The 16763-nt window shown below is 44.0% G+C and overlaps 1 protein-coding gene across 2 annotated transcripts in view; it reads left to right on the top strand.

Annotated features, from left to right (window-relative positions):
- The window catches only part of JADE2 (jade family PHD finger 2), a 228057-nt gene that overhangs the window by 168801 nt on the left and 42493 nt on the right, over positions 1-16763 (top strand). For both annotated transcript variants that reach the window (XM_026696488.2, XM_026696487.2), the window contains exons 6-8: positions 5867-6078; positions 7890-8057; positions 8399-8515. In XM_026696488.2, the coding sequence (XP_026552273.1) occupies positions 5867-6078; positions 7890-8057; positions 8399-8515 (497 nt within the window). The remainder of the gene's footprint in view (positions 1-5866; positions 6079-7889; positions 8058-8398; positions 8516-16763) is intronic.

Raw genomic sequence — 16763 nt, 5'->3', positions numbered from 1 at the left:
GAGCTTCTTAAATTATGGGGAATAAGTGTAACTGAAGGTGTATGGTAGGATAGAATTGCAAGTATGAGAAGTTTAATTCCTCTTAGGATGAAATACCAATTCTTCTGGGTCTTTTGTGATCTCTGCAGGAAATAGATGTGAGGGTTTTTTTTTTTCTCTGATAATCTTTTCTATACCTTTCTAATTTTTTCACATTGACCCTGCAACACAAGTAGAAAAATTAAGAGTATTAAATTCAGCTGTAAATTGCACTTAAGTTTATTTTAGTCATTTGCTTTGATTACTTTGTTTCTACATGGCCTAGTTCAAATCCTTCACAAACGCTTCCTGCCATTATTTCTTCAGAGAATCATAACAGCCATTTGGACCATCAAGTTCAATGCCTTGTTCAGAGTAAGAATCCAAGTTAAAGTTTCCCAGACAGACAGTTGTACAGCATAGCCTCTCGATCTGCCTCCCAGAAGCTACATTTCAGCTGGCAACGTGCCAGGCAAGCCTCTGGACACCTGAACGGGACTTTTGGGGGGTGTATCCACCCCTCAGAAGCTCCATTTAGGCTGGCAACATGCAGGATGAATGTTGCAGAGCCTCTGCAGTAAGGGAGAACAACTGCCATTGTGCTACAAGATTCGTAGTTCTGGGCCTTGTTCGCAAATGCTGGGGCGGGGGGGACTTATTGCATAAGTTTGAAAGTTCGCTAAGGGAATGTACACTTATGGAAAGAGGTTACCCATTAACAATCTGTCAGGTATGGAAGACGGTCGTATTGAGACTTTCTCTGAGATACCAACTTATATGTACAGTCAGTGTACCACAGAAGACAGGGACTATGGGAAGTCTGGCTTGTAAATACGATACTTGTTAAATGGTTTCGACTAATACCTAAAACAACGAGTACCAAATTTTTCTCATAAGGAATAATGTATTAGTCATGAGGCAACTGATTCCGACAAGTTCTTGTTTGCTTGTCAAGTACTAAACAAATCATGAGTACTGGGACAAAATTTTCAGGTCAAAGTGCGTCCAGTATCAAATTCATTGAGTTTTAAAGCAGTCAAGTACCAAGGTACAAATGTATAGTCCAGTCTTCCAGTCCTTGCCATCCAGCTAATGAATTTCAGGGAATATCTCTTCCTCATAAACCCACCAGTACTGCTCTCTCACTAGGAAGCAATCATTTCAAGGTGTTGGTAGCACCTTCAAGTTATACTTTCTCGAGTATAACTTCTCTCTCCCTTTTGCCTAAGGTGAATAGCTAGGTTGAAACAAATATTACAAGGATATAGAGTAAAAAATAAAGAGAAAATTTGCCTGTCAATTTGTGTCCGACTGTAGGATGCAGTTCTGATCTCCATTTCTTGGCTGAGGGAGCCAGCATTATCTGAAGACATTTTCCATGGTCATGTAACCATCATGGCTATACGCCAAAGGTGCATGGAATTCAGTTGCCTTCCCACCGAAGTGGTACCTGTTAATCTACTTGCATTTGCATGCTGTCGAACTGCTAGGTGGGCAGGGACAAGGAATGGGAGCTTACCCCATCGTGTGGCGCTCAGGTCTTGTCAGTTTGCCATCTGACAAGCTCAGCCTCTTTAACCACTGAGCCATCACACCCCTAGGTTAGGGAAGTCTAAGATAATTCCACAGAATGATTCTTAGGAGATTGAACCAGAAATCATAGGACATATTTTGATGCTGCCTTCAGAATAACTTTGAAATTCTAGGCCAAATTAAAATGATACTTTAAGGGATTGTTTACAAAGATTATAAATTATACTTTTGTCTATGGCAGAAAGGACTTCTGTGTACATCAGCATAAATAGCCAATGATTCTCATCTTTCTCCCTGTTTGGAATGATGCTAGGAGGGGGTACCTGTTGAAGGACAAAACATGTTGTACTGCTACATCCAGTATAGGCAAATAGTTGGGATCATATTAGTAAAACTCCTTTTGTCTGCGCTGTTCCAAAAATTCAATACCAAACTTGGTTTCCTAAAGGTTTGTCAGCAATAAAACAGGTGTAGTGAAACTTCTCTGCATGTTGTAGTCTAATCATTCTAGCCTTTTAAAGAATTCTGTTTTGGAATTGTGTTGCTGAACCTCAGACCAATAGAGATAGGCAAGGTGCCATACCATCCCAGATCCTTGCCTAAACCTTTTTTTTTAAAAGAGCAAGTTTCATAAAGAAGTTGGTACCTTTGCCCAAGGTCCGGGTGAGTGGTTCTTCACCAAGCTAAGTGTTGAAATAAGAATAGGCCCTGATAGCTAGAGTTATCTTTTTCCAGTGCAATTTTAACTCTCCTCTCCTCTTTCTTGTAAAAACTCACCCATTCCCAGAGTTATCTAAGCTCTTTCACAAGCTGTAAAATCAAATGGATTACCTTTCATAAATTTATTTTCTTTCCAATTTCAAGTTTTTCACAAAGTTAATGTTCTTGGCAAGAAGCAGAGATAAAGACAGAAAAGAAAGGATGAATGGAAGAAAAGTACTAGAGACTATGGTCACGATTCTTATGGAATTGCGTGTGAGGTAGATAAGAATAATAGCTACAGAGCAAAAAGAGAATAGGCAGTTTGTGCTGCTACTTCCAGCCACTGCAGTCCCTATTTCACCTAGGAAAAATTAGCATGCTTCCTCCCTTTCAGTTGCTTGAACTTCTTTTAATTGTTTATTTATGCCATGTATCTATTACTTTTTAATAAAATATCAAACAGCTATAATGCAAGCTCAATTCTATCAAGTTAGCTAAATTACCATGTTTAAAAGCCTTTGTTTCTTTGTTTGTTTCCTAAATATTTGAATGAGCCATTAGCAATAAACCTTTGTTGCTTATGCAAATTTGTCTTTCAGAATGGATATGTAATGCTAAAAGATTGTCTTCCGTTTCATAGAACCGGTTATCCTCTTGGAAAGCCAGACTTTTTTATATATAATTTTTATATTATACAATCTATAATTAAATTATAAAATATAATTTTACTGAACATTTTTTAATGAGAGAAATAAGGAAAATAATGAATAAATAAGAAATAAAAAAGAAAAGATTATAAAGAAGCAGTTTCATATCTTTTGATAGAAGTTGTAAATGCAATTATATTTGAGAGGATATATTTTACTCTCTCTAAGGTTATACCATAATTTTCTTCTTTCCATTACATACTTTTTCTTCTAATCTTTTTTTTTTCAGCAAAACGTCCATAAGGGTTTCAAGTCACTGATAAATGTAGTTATTGATCTTTCTCTAATCAAGTTAATTTAGCCACTGCTTCTAGTTCTGTCATCTTCACCACTCATTCATTTGTTGGGGATATTTCAGAACCCAAAAGCCAGATTTTTGAGGGCCAAATAAAACCTTAGGTCCTTTCATGGAGTCTACTCAAGATTAATAAGCAATTGGCTGAGTTGTATTATTTATTTATTACTTACCTACCTACTCGCTCATTCTCTAGGAAGATTTTTTTTAAGCATTCCTGGAGGCACAACATCCCTCCAAGAATTCTTGAAAGAGAATGTTTGAATTGGCAGTTTTGGCTCTCCCCTCATCAGAATCAGCGGAGGAAAATGCTCTGCCTCCTTTTGCTTATATTCAGCCTCTTCCACGAAATGCTTTATAATTATCTCCCTCAGGCAAAGATTGATTTCAGTATCTATATCTGGTAAGATTGTGTGAGATGTGTAAAGTCCGAGCAACTGAGAGTCCAAAACAGAAAGTGAATGGGTGCAGCGTGAGGGGAATTTTCCTCATAAGCTGTTTCTCCAATTTGTAGTTTGATGGACAGAGAGGAGGATCTCATCATAGGCAGGATGCTTTCTCAAGTGCTACAAATCCATAGAGGTTCCTGTTTCTTACACATAGGAGGAGGAGGAGGCAATATGTTTGGGCAGCAAACTAGCAATGGGAGGATGAACAAGCACTTATTAATCAATTCAGCACCATGTTCCTAGGGACAGTGTTAGGATCTTTAAAAAGTATCATGTAAAGTTAATATACACTTACACCAGATTGCTTTCTAAATACAAATTACAGATATTTGGAACATAAAGGAAGCAAAAGATTAGCAGGTCTCCAGGATTCCAAATATAAAAGGTGTTCTCTAACAGGAAAAGGATTTTTGCTGCGGTTATACTGCTTCTAAAGAAATAATCCTTGTATTTTTAAATGCTTTGGATTGGCTGACTTTAAGCCACTAATTTTATCATGGATGTAATAGATAAGCCTCACTTTTCCTTTATACCACACACATAAAGTGTGAACTCTAAAGAAAATCACCTTTATGATCTTGCTCATTATGAAGTGATATGCAACCCTCCAACTATGTTTGGTTTGTACTAAGTTCTATTTTGATTTAATTTTGGTCATTTCATTTTGGTTCCCTTTTTATATCCATCATTTGATTGATCAGTTGAAATTTCAAGATGTTCTAAACAAGATACAGCGTATTACAAGGATAACTCTTCACAGTATATCCCTCGGGACCATCTACTTGTGATGCGTGCGCTAGTACTAATTATAATAAAGCAGAGATATGCAAATTATTTCAGGCGGAGAGACACATCTGGCAAGATACCATATACTTTTTGAGAAAATAGTGTTTGAAAGGGCTTTCAGGTACTATTGCTATAATTCTGAAAGGCCAATAACAGAACACAACATGAATAAGATTTTGTGCAACTTGTTGTTCCCTATAAAATAATATTCCCATCATAACTGCTAACAGTTCCTTTAATACAAACCATACCCACATAAATAACTATTTAATAGTTATTTTACCTCAGGCTAGAAACTGGGAGACCATGAGACTAGTTCAGCCTTAGACACGAAACCAGCTGGATGACTTTGGACCAGTCACTCTCTCTGAGTCTTAGGAAGGAGGCAAGGGCACATCACTTCTGAAATCTTGCTAAGAAGACTGCAGGGATTAGCAAAAATTGACTCAAAGGCACAGAAAAAAGTTATTTTACTAGTAAAATTCTTTTCCTTTGCTATTTTCTATCTGTTCCCCTTTACTAGAATGCAGAATACTTAACAAAATATCTTTTAAACAAATCAGAACTATTATATACCGCATTGTGGATAGAACCAAAGTGGCAGTTATAAATCACTTCTATAAAGTTGGCTGATTTGATATAATATCAGAGCAGTGATTCCTGCTATGAATTAGGCACTTCCACAATCAAATGGCTGGCTTTAGTTACTTAGAAGTCTGATTTAATAAGAATAAGCCACAAGATAAGATAGACAAAAAGTGACCAGTCTGGTGAAATTGAAGTTAACTTAGAAGAGAAGGTTTCTTTTAAGAACTTCTGGTACCCAATTTTAGTGGGCATCTTTTATTATGCTTAAATGTCAAACTGAACCATAGTTGTGAACCATATTTTGGAGAAGAAAAGCCATTGGCTGATTTTCACAATCTGTCTAGCCATAAACCTTGATTTACAGTACGCACCACAGCCACTGGGTTTATTTAACACCGCTGTAGAAATTATATTTTGGCTCAATGGGCAGAATATGCTGCCACCATAGTTTTTACGAGACTAAGAAAACCTGAATAGAATGTTGTTGTTTTTTGACTTCTTTTTCCTATCTGTGCTTTATATTGGCTCAGCTACAGTGTTGAACCTGTGAAAAATATGTGCTCCTCAGCTGTAGCAGTTAAGCTTCAGATCATCATTCACTGATTTTCTTTATTTCAATTAGGATTGAAGAGAAGTATAAACAGTTGGTGCTCAGTTTATTAGAAAACTGATGCTAATAGAATAATATCTCTTCTCTTGACTCCTAAGGGTCAACAAATATCTATCACAACAGAGTTTGAGACTCTTCACAGAAAGTAAATAAAGTGTTGCTGCCTTTTTTCTTTAAGAAAAGCCAGAAATGGATGAATTCACCTTGGAAAGAGTGCTTGAGGAACTGGAGACTGTGTGCTATGAGAATATGAACGTTGCCATTGAGACAGAAGAAGGCCTTGGGATAGAGTACGATGAGGATGTGGTTTGTGATGTGTGCCGTTCACCAGAAGGAGAAGATGGCAATGAGATGGTTTTCTGTGACAAATGCAACGTCTGTGTGCATCAGGTAAGTAGCAGTTCTCTCTCTGATTGGGTAGTAAGGACAGTTCCCTCAGATTCATTGATTTATAGAATTGGAAGAATACCTTTACTTAGGAAAGCTGCCCCAAGCCCAGAACAAGGATGTTAAAAGAGCATTCTTACATTCTTACCGCTATGTTCTCAAGACTGAACCGGTTTAACTTCCATTTTTATCTCTGGTAAGTCTAGGGCATTTGCAGGTACCTAGAACTACCATATCTGCAAAAATCCTGGCAACAACTACATTGAAGAGGCAGAGTTCTGGACATTTGCCACAGCAGACTCTGTTGTGGGCAACTTTAGGAGTTGCCTAAAGGAAGAACAGGAGACATTCAACAGCAGATGACAATGCTTTTTGCATTTCTTAACCATTCAGTGGTATCTTTGGATGCATATTCATGATATTTTTGTTGTTAATTATGGCCAGTTTACTGCTTGTTGTGATATTAAGGGAATAAGTGTATCAAATTCAGGAATGTCAATGATGTCCCAGAATTCTTATGTTGGAAACCCAGTAGCACCTGAAATGGAAGACCATAAGACTAGGCTCATTATTTCTCCTTTTTAAATGTCTTCCCCCTCCCCACCTTTTCCTCCCACAAATTGCTGAATCTGGTATCTTTTTTGCTATTCGTTTATGTTTTTTTATTATCATTCAGTACATATATTGCACTAAGCCATAATATGTTTTAACAACTTGTTGCACAAGCTATTATAACATGAAAAGTCAAAATCAATCATTTCATGGTTTTGTGTGATCTGTAAACTTAACCAGAAAATTGAATAACCTTTACTTAACAAAATAGGTCTCTGTTGTGACTATGGAAAACAGCTTTGAAAAATGCTTTGTACTGAATTTGAAAGAAAAAAGTAACAAAAAATATCACTGCTGTTTAGATGGTAAATAAAAAGATTTCTTATGCAGTAGAAAAGTCCAGATCAAAATTCCAAGATTAAGGCAATGGGATCAATCAGTCGTGGAAATTCAGGGGCAGGAATAATGTGTTGCCCATCTTCTCACTCTCTTTCAACTCTCATTCATTCATCCAGAAAATTGCCTAATCAGATTTTTTGGGAGGAATAATACTGTTTCAACTACATTATATTAATGGTAGGTGGGAACAGGGAATCGTATACACTTATTATTTCTAAATTAATAGGGTCATTTTATTCATAAAGTGGATTGTGGTACTTACTTTATCATAAGGTGTATTAATCTTGATATGAACTCATCAGTTTGATGAAAAGAAGGACTAGGGGCAGTGGTGTATTAACCATTAAGCAGACTAAGCACATGCTTAGGTCACAAGGCCCAAAGGGACATCACAAATTTGAGAATATGGCTTCATTTGTTCAGTATGTACAAAGGAGGGGGACACCAAGATTTGTCAGTGCTTAAGGCACCAGTGACTAATCCGCCATTGACTAGGGGTGACATGATAGCAGTGTCCCAATATCTCAGGGACTGCCACAAAGAAGACAGAGCCAAGCTATTCTCCAAAGCACCTGAGGGCAGGACAAGAAGCAATGGATGGAAAGTAATGAAGGAGAGAAGCAACCTAGAACTAAAGAGAAATTTCCTGACAGTTAGCGCAATTAATCAGTGGAACAACTTGCCTCCGGAAGTTGTAAATGCAACACTGGAAATTTTAAAGAAGAGATTGGGTAACCATTTGTCTGAAGTGGTGTAGGGTTTCCTGCTTAAGCAAGGGGGTTGGACTAGAAGACCTCCCTTCCAATTCTGTTATTCTGTTCATCACATAAGTAATGAATCATTGTCCTGATATTTCTTTTTAGGCTTGCTATGGAATCCTGAAAGTTCCCCTTGGAAACTGGCTCTGTCGGACCTGTGCCCTGGGAGTTCAGCCAAAGTGTTTACTCTGCCCAAAGAGAGGGGGAGCCCTGAAACCTACCCGGAGTGGAACAAAATGGGTTCATGTTAGCTGTGCCTTATGGATTCCTGAAGTACGAGACCAAGTGATTTCTGCCTAAACAGAATGAATGGAGTGTGGATGAAATTTGTTTGAATTAAGTCATGCTTGATACATCTTCCATAAACAGTTCATACCATTGACTGAAAGTATTTAAGAAAATCTAGCATTTGAATCATTATTATAGTTAAGCAATAACTGGTTATCAGTTTGGACATTCCAAATAAATGTCACCGTAGTATGGGCTATGAGTATCCCCAAAGATTTGTATCAAAGATGTCTTTTATGATACTCATCTTAAGGGAGAATTGATTTCATTGTTCTTCAAGACAGTGTATGGAAACTGATTATTTGTATGCTTTGTCTTATTCACAGGTTAGCATTGGATGCCCTGAAAAAATGGAACCAATTACAAAAATTTCACATATCCCAGCAAGCAGATGGGCTCTGTCATGCAGTCTTTGCAAGGACTGTACTGGAACCTGTATTCAAGTAAGTAGTTGATTCTAAGAAAATCGAAGAATCGGATCATTTTCTTTTGTGCTCTGCCCACTTGGAAAAATGATGGCATCGCCTTACAGTTCTCCCTCGAGCCGCTCGGAGCATCCAGAGAGTGGGAGGTGCTTCTGAGTCCTCTTCTCACAGGCTGCCCCCTCACGTGGCTCCATGCAGCGTTCCCCAGTTTTTGCTCAGCCTCTGAGAGAGCAGGCTGTTTTGCAAATAGGCTCCTTGGCTGATCCAGGTTTCTTCATTCCTCATTGCATCTTCTGTAAGGAATCAGGTTTGCTTCCTTTCCTAGCCCCTGCGCAAAAGGTTTTGACCCAGGGGGAGGTTTTTCCCTCGCCTCTAGGGGCCTGAGTGGGCGGGATCGCAGCGCTTCGGCGCCCCCGCCACCAGTTCAGTCTCTGCCTCCGCGCCGCCTCAGCAGCTCATTTAATCTGCGCCAGAGGGTGACGCTGGTTTTCCCCCCACCGGAACGCCGATCGTTAAGGGAAGGGCTAAATTCCTCCTCACAGCCCTCTAGGCACGCTGAGCTAGCCAGAGGAGCCCTCCCTTCCGTCCTGAGAGGCCCCAACGGTAGCTCAGCTCGCGGCTGCCATCTTGGCGCCGCCTCGTGGTCGGGCGCCTTTTGTCTTATTCTTGCTGCTGCGGTTGAATCTGCTCCTTTCTGACCCCCTGGGTCTTGAGCTTTATTTAGGGTGCCACTCTGACCAACCTGGTCTGGCACGTTCGTTGGCGTCCCGCAGCTCCACCCGGGGCGAAGTCCAGCAGTCCCCACCCCCTTCAGTCTTCGTCTGGAGGTCTACTGCTAGGCCTCTCTGTTCCAGGCCTTAGGCGTTCATTTGGCAAATTCGGTCATTACTTTAGCCAACCTTTGTTTTCTGGTTTGCACAGTAGTACAGTCCAATTTATTAACTTTATATAAAAAAAAAGGACAGAAGAAAGAATCTTGTGATTAATCTTCAATCATATCTAATATCAGATAAAAAAGATTTTTATATTAAAAAAATAATATATATATATATATATATATATATATATATATATATATATATATATATATATATGGATCTTTGGTTGTTGGGTTTTCTCCCAGTAAGATTCAAAGTGTCTGAGGCAACGTTTCGATGAAGTCTCATTCATCATCATCAGGCCTCTGTCTTTGGCTCTTGCTTTTCAGAGTGATGTGAGGTTGCAGCTGCTTTTTCTTTCTAACTGTCAGTGGGGTGGGATTTGAATGGGTGGGGGCTTGGCTGTGTTCTGATTGGGTGGGGTGTCTTCTCATTGGTGGGGGCCTGGCTGTGTTTTGATTGGTTGGGTTGGCGTGTTCTGATTGGCTGGATTTCTTGCTGCCGGCGAGTTCGAGGTCGCGCTGCATCTCCATAGTTGGTGTCGGCCGACACCAACTATGGAGATGCAGCGACCTGAACTCAGCCGGGCAGCAAGAAATCCAGCCAATCAGAACACGGCCAACCCCCAACCAATCAAAACACAGCCAGGCCCCCACCAATGAGAAGACACCCCCACCCAATCAGAACACAGCCAAGCCCCCACCCATTCAAATCCCACCCCACTGACAGTTAGAAAGAAAAGCAGCTGCAACCTCACATCACTCTGAAAAGCAAGAGCCAAAGACAGAGGCCTGATGATGATGAATGAGACTTCATCGAAACGTTGCCTAGACACTTTGAATCTTACGCGGAGAAAACCCGAACAACCAAAGATCCACATACAAATACCATGAGAACCTCAGAAAACAAATATATATATATATATATATATGCATATATATTAATAATAATAATAATATCACATATACAATACCTTTTTGTATATTCATATCCTTTGACTGTCTTCAAGTAATTTCCTCTGGCTTCATAGTTCATACTAAATTCTAAAAGGGGGTGTGGGCCAGCTCGGAGATCACCCGGCCTTGGTCGTAGCCCTAACTCTAGGTGAGCCAACCGCCTCTAGTGAACTTTATACATTTTCATTTATTAAAATGGCAGATGACAATTCCTCTAAATGCCCTTCTTTGAAGGCTAAATCAAAGTCTTACCACTTGCGCAGGCAGGCTACGGAACCTTCCAAGGCCTCTCAGCGAGACGCCTTAAGGCCCCATAAGGCCTTGGAAAAGGAGTTTGATAGGCATTCCAGGCAGTCACCACAGGTGCCTCGAGCCTCCACTTCTACTCAACTCCCCCCTCTAGACCTTTCTTCCAGGCGCAGCTCCCCTCAGGGTCATCAGGCCCCGGGACCACCGACCAGACGGACTCCTAAAGCCACCTTCACGCCTATGGCTGCTGGTCTGCGCCAAGAGGATCCTTCCACAATGGAGGTTCCAGCTCACATCAAAGCTTGGATGGAACTGGCTATTCGCCAAGGTATTGCAGAGGGGCTGCAACAGATGTCCAGACCCGGCTCCTCCCCAAAAGCCCCCGGACACGAGTCTCTGTCCATCAGATCTCTTCCAGGATCGGATCCTCCTATTGGTCAGGTACTCTTCCAGAGGGATAGCCCTCTTCTGGAAAGGGACCAGGAGGAGGAGGAAGGGGCCTTTGACTATCCTAGGGAAGTGGAAGAAGAATCCCGGATGGGATCTTCCCGCTACAGCGAGCCCCTCCTAGAGGGAGAACTGACCGAGGGGGAGATGTCGGAGGATGAGGGGCTTTCCCCTGACCAACCCCCACTTGTGGGTTTGTTCAAGCCCCACATGTTTAAATCCCTTCTGTTTAAAGCCAAAAACGTTTCTGGCCTTCTTCCTCAGTCTCCCTCTGCCCCCCCCTTCGGAGGCCCCAGAGGACTCCATATTCAAGCAGCCCGTGGTGGAGGCCAAGGACATTTCGGCCCCACCCATTTTCTCAGACCTTGTGGCGAAGCAGCTGGCTTCCACCGCCCCCGGCACCTTCCAGTCAGGATAAGAGATTCTTCAATCTCGACCCGGACTTTGCTAACCTACTGGACATCCCCGAGGTAGATCAGCCCATTGTGGCACTAGCGTCCTCCTCCTCCCCCAGTGAGGCCCTGGAGGCACTGAAGCCCGAGGACAAACGAGCGGAACTGGCCTTACACCGCGCCCACCTATCCGATGCTTGGGCCATTAGATCCGCCACGGCCGCCTCTTTCTTCACCAGATCCTCAATCCAGTGTCTTCGCCAGTTGAAGCAACACATTCCCTCCTCCAACGTACGTGCACATCAGGATATAGCCAAGCTCGTGGCGGCAGCGGAATTCTCAGCTGACGCCACTTACCAATCAGTGAAGTTCTCCTCTAGAGCTATAACCTCACACGTTACGGCCCACCGCCTGCTCTGGCTCAAACCCTGGCAGGCGGACGTTAAAAATAAAGTTAAACTAGCCTCCGCTCCCATTAGAGGGGACAAACTGTTCGGCCCAGCCTTAGATCCCCTGCTGGTCGAGGGCCGCAGTAAGAAAAAGTTTCTTCCCTCCCTCTTCCAGAGGTCAGAATCTAGAGGCCCTCAGCCCTTTCGAAGAGGCTCCCCCCGTCCCTTCTATCAGCCTCCCTTTCCGCCCAGATACCCAAGACCCCCTTCTTTCCAATCCCAACCCCAGGATCGAACTGACATGGGTGACAGAAGCAGAAGGGGCGGCAGCTATAGGAAACCCTATAGGGGATCAGGGGGAAGACCCTTCCATCGTCCCAGATAGAGCACATTCCTCCCTCCCCATTGGCGGCCGCCTCAGACACTTCGCCACCCAATGGGATGCATCCACCACCGATGCTTGGGTTAGAGACACCATCAGGTTTGTTCTCGCCCTTGAGTTTCAGTCAGCCCCCTCTGACTTCTTCATGGCATCCCCCCCCCAAGGGACCCCGCCAAACGCCAACTGATGGATGCCGCCATCCAACATCTTCTCAACATTCAGGCCATTCAACCCGTTTCCCCAGCCCAGCGAGGTTGGGGATTTTACTCCCACCTCTTTGTGGTCCCCAAACATTCCGGGGGATGGAAGGCCATTTTAGATTTAAAACGACTTAACCGTCACTTAATTCAGCGCAAATTCAAGATGCACACCTTGCAATCTATCTTCTTGGGTACCAGGCAGGGAGACTGGCTATCCTCTATAGACCTCTCTGAAGCCTATCTACACATCCCAATCCGTCCCTCCCACCAAAAATTCCTTAGATTCTGTTATAACAACCTTCACTTTCAATATGTGGCCCTCCCCTTTGGCCTAGCATCGGCTCCGAGGACCTTCACCAAGGTCCTTGCGGCCCTAGCGGCTCACCTCAGAAGCCTTCCCGTACGACTTCATTGCTATCTGGACGATATTCTCCTCCTGTCTTCCTCCAAACGCCAGGCAAAAAGGGACACCAGGGCTACCCTTTCAGCCCTCCAAGCCCACGGGTTCCTTATCAATTGGAAAAAGAGCCAGCTGGCTCCCTCCACCCGAATCACTCACCTGGGGGCCATAATCGATTCGGTTTCAGAAAAGGTCTTCCTCTCTTCAGACAGGTTCCTCAGTATCCAAAGTCTGGTCAAACAAATTAGGCGCTCTAGGAGGGCATCCTTACTTGACCTTTGCAAATTGTTAGGTAAGATGGTCTCGTGCATTTCCATTGTTCCCTGGGCCCGTTTACACAGCAGGTCCCTGCAGTGGTTCCTGCTCCCTTTCCAAAGATCCGGAAGAAGCAACTCGAAGTCCAGGGTCCAGGTACCTCCACAGGTCCTCACGTCCCTCCTCTGGTGGACCAACCCCGCCATCAACAAGGGCCATCTCTTCAAAGAGCCCCAGAGGCTTACCCTTACCACAGACGCCAGCTTATCCGGTTGGGGCGCTCACATCAACGCGCTCGTGGCACAGGGCAGATGGTCGAGGATAGAACAAGGATGCAGCATCAACTGGCTGGAGCTCCACGCCGTCCATCTGGCTCTGCGAAGCTTCTTCCCTCAGGTGCACAAACGTCATGTCCTCATCCTCACGGACAACGTCACGGCCAAGGCTCATATCAACAGGCAAGGGGGCACCCAGTCTATTCAGTTGATGAGGGAGGCCGAACGTCTCTGTCGTTGGGCAGAGTCCAACCTCATCTCGTTAAGAGCAGACCATATTTCCGGAGTCTCCAACATCCAGGTGGATTGGCTGAGCAGGGCCACGGGGGACCAGGCAGAATGGCGCCTCCACCCATCCCTGTTCAGGCAGGCGTCCAGAATCTTCAGTCTACCGGTGGTGGACCTTTTTGCATCCCTGTCCAATGCGCAACTTCCCAGGTTCTTTTCCAGGTACCGTCTCCCGAGTCGGAGAACCACAACGCGCTACGCTGCCCCTGGCCCCCAGGGCTCCTGTACGCCTTCCCACCCTTAGCCCTAGTGCCCAGAGTGATCCGGAAACTCATTCTCGAGAAGGCGGACCTGCTGCTGGTAGCCCCCTATTGGCCCAGGTGCCCGTGGTTTGCAGATCTCTGCAACCTCTCAGTGGCGCCCCCCTGGAGAATCCCTCTGGATAGGATCTCCCTTTCTCAGGGGCCCCTTCTTCATCCAGACCCTCAATGGCTCCAGTTAGCCATTTGGAGGTTGAGCGGAACCATTTAAAGAAGTTCTCCAGTAAGGTAATTGACACCATCCTGGCCGCCAGGCAGCCCTCAACCACTCGGATTTATGATGCCACTTGGAATGGCTTTTGCAAGTGGTGTCATAAGTCCCAAGTCAACCCCCCCTCCCCCTCTATTGCCCAGGTTCTGGATTTCCTCCAGGAGGGCCTGCTCAAAGGGCTTTCTCCTAACACCCTGAGGCAGCAAGTCGCAGCCCTGTCAACTGTTGTCTCTTGTGACAGCTTCGGTTCCCTCTCCCACCATCCTCGGGTCAGGGGCTTCCTCAGGGGTGCCACCAACCTGTGCCCTCCGACCGTCCACAGATACCCTACCTGGGACCTCAACAAGGTCCTCGTCTCGCTCACGAGACCCCTGTTTGAACCCCTAAGGGAGTCCTCCCTTCAATTTTTAACGTTTAAGGTAGTTTTTCTGGTGGCCATTACATCCGCACGGTGAGTTTCAGAGATCGCAGCCTTATCGGTCAGGAAGGACCTCTGCGTGTTCCACGCTGACCGGGTGGTCCTCCGTCCCGACCCCACTTTCCTGCCCAAGATCAACTCACCCTTCCACAGGTCCCAGGAATTGGTCCTACCAAACTTTTGCCCCAGACCCTCGAGGGACAGGGAAGTTCTTTGGCATACTTTAGACGTGAGACGGGCCTTGCGCATTTACATCAAGCGCACCCAACCTTTGAGAAGATCGGAATCCCTTTTCCTTTCCTTTCAGCCCAGGTCATTGGGGCTCAAGGTATCCCCCTCAACTATCAGCCGCTGGATTAGGGCAACTATTTCCAAATGTTACCTATCTCAATCCCTCTCCGCACCCAGTGGAATCACCGCTCATTCCACTAGGAGCGCAGCTACTTCAGAGGCCTGGGCCACCCAAGCTCCAATCGCTGACATATGCCAGGCGGCCACCTGGGCCTCCCCGTCTCCTTTCATTAGGCATTACAAGATAGACGTATATGCCTCAGCGGAGGCCTCGTTTGGCCGACGAGTCCTACAGAGGGTCATCAGTGACCCGGAGGGGCTTCCGGCCCAGACGGAGTCCCTCCCGTAGGACTGTCAAGCTTTGGTATGTCCCACTCTCTGGATGCTCCGAGCAGCTCGAGGGAGAATGGGCGTTGGTTCTTACCTGATACGCCCCTTCTCAGCAAGCCGCGAGGAGCATCCAGCCACACCCTATTTTCTCCGTCTGGTGGGGGAACTTGTTTCAGCCAAGGATCCACTAGTGTCGCTAGGATGAGCATAGCCTTTCCTTCTCGTCCTCGCAAAAACTGAGGAACACTGCATGGAGCCACGTGAGGGGGCGGAGCGTTCCTCAATTGAAGCTCAGCCTGTGAGAAGAGGACTCAGAAGCACCTCCCACTCTCTGGATGCTCCTCGCGGCTCGCCGAGAAGGGGCGTATCAGGTAAGAACCAACGCCCATTTTGTATAGATGTTGTGCAGGTTTGGATTCACTGGGGAGCAATATAGATAAACAGTCTAAAAAGTCAGTTATTGGTGGCTTTTCAGAATATTTAAGCAGTGCTGCTGCCTTTATTTAGCATATTAATATCAGTGGACTTGGATTTGTTAACAACGGAATCACTCAACTTAGAATACAGCAAGAAAAACCTATTTAATTGAATCCCTAGATCTGAAACACGTTTTCCCAGACCTGATATGTTGTTCTTTGATTAGTGCTAGAAGAGTTGTTATGGTATCTTCATGCTGCCGGCTACATCTCTGCAGGCAGCTCTCTCTACTAACAGGAGAGTAAGAGAGATTGTTTTCAAGTCTCAGCCTGACTGATAGCTCTTTCTTTACCAGGCAGACAACCTAAATAAGATAATTAATTAATCAGGTAGGGGTTTTTTTTTAACGGCAACCACAGAACAAGTCTTTGGCAGGATTCTGTAAGTGCCACAGAAATGTCATCTTTGATACCAGGCCTTGTTTTCTTAGACTTAGAATATGTTTCATTAACATTAAAATTATTTCTGTCCTGAAATGAAAACTTGAATGCATTTCTTTAAATCTCCCCAGTGTTGATTCAGTTCCGTTTGTGACGGTTCTTGATAGCTCTGCTTATTCACCCTGCCAGATGGAGATATTTTGTCACAAAGACAGCTGCTTTCAAAGAACGGAAGGGCAAAGAAAGAAATTGTCTACACTTGGCAGTGTGGGGGGGAGGGGAATATGTTTTCTCCAAGATTTCATCCTCTTAGTTCTGGTTCACATGTTAGTTTTGCAACTGAATGGATTTGCATGAAAAGTTATCTGAAATGGAAAACAAAGTGTTGTTCTTAAACCCACAGTCCACCAGTCTCCTTTAAGATTGCCAGCAAGGTTCTTGGTCAGTTCTAATCTGGTAGAAGTTGAATGTTATTGCAAAGAAGAAGAAATATGTGGATGATTCATTTGTTTAAACATTTAAGCAATGACTAAACACAAATCTGGAATTTAGAAATAAATGAAATTCAATCTGCATACCCTCCCACTCCATTAGGATTGCAAATTCCCTTACATCGTGGTGATATAGCACCTTCTTCTGGATTTGTTTATCCAGATGAATTTCAAAATGCAACTCTACTTTGAGTTTGAGTTGGAATAATCTTTGTTTTCACTGAAACCTTATTGGAGAGAGCTATCAAAATCCTTGAAGCTTAGTAAAAGCTACAAAGCTTAGTGCAAAGTAGATAT

The sequence above is a fragment of the Pseudonaja textilis genome, chromosome 2 (genome assembly GCF_049901715.1).
Source record: "Pseudonaja textilis isolate UNSWEBS1 chromosome 2, rPseTex1.2, whole genome shotgun sequence".
Classification (NCBI taxonomy): domain Eukaryota; kingdom Metazoa; phylum Chordata; class Lepidosauria; order Squamata; family Elapidae; genus Pseudonaja; species Pseudonaja textilis.
Note: the sequence above shows the minus strand (reverse complement) of the source record. Positions and strands in the feature narration are given on the sequence as shown.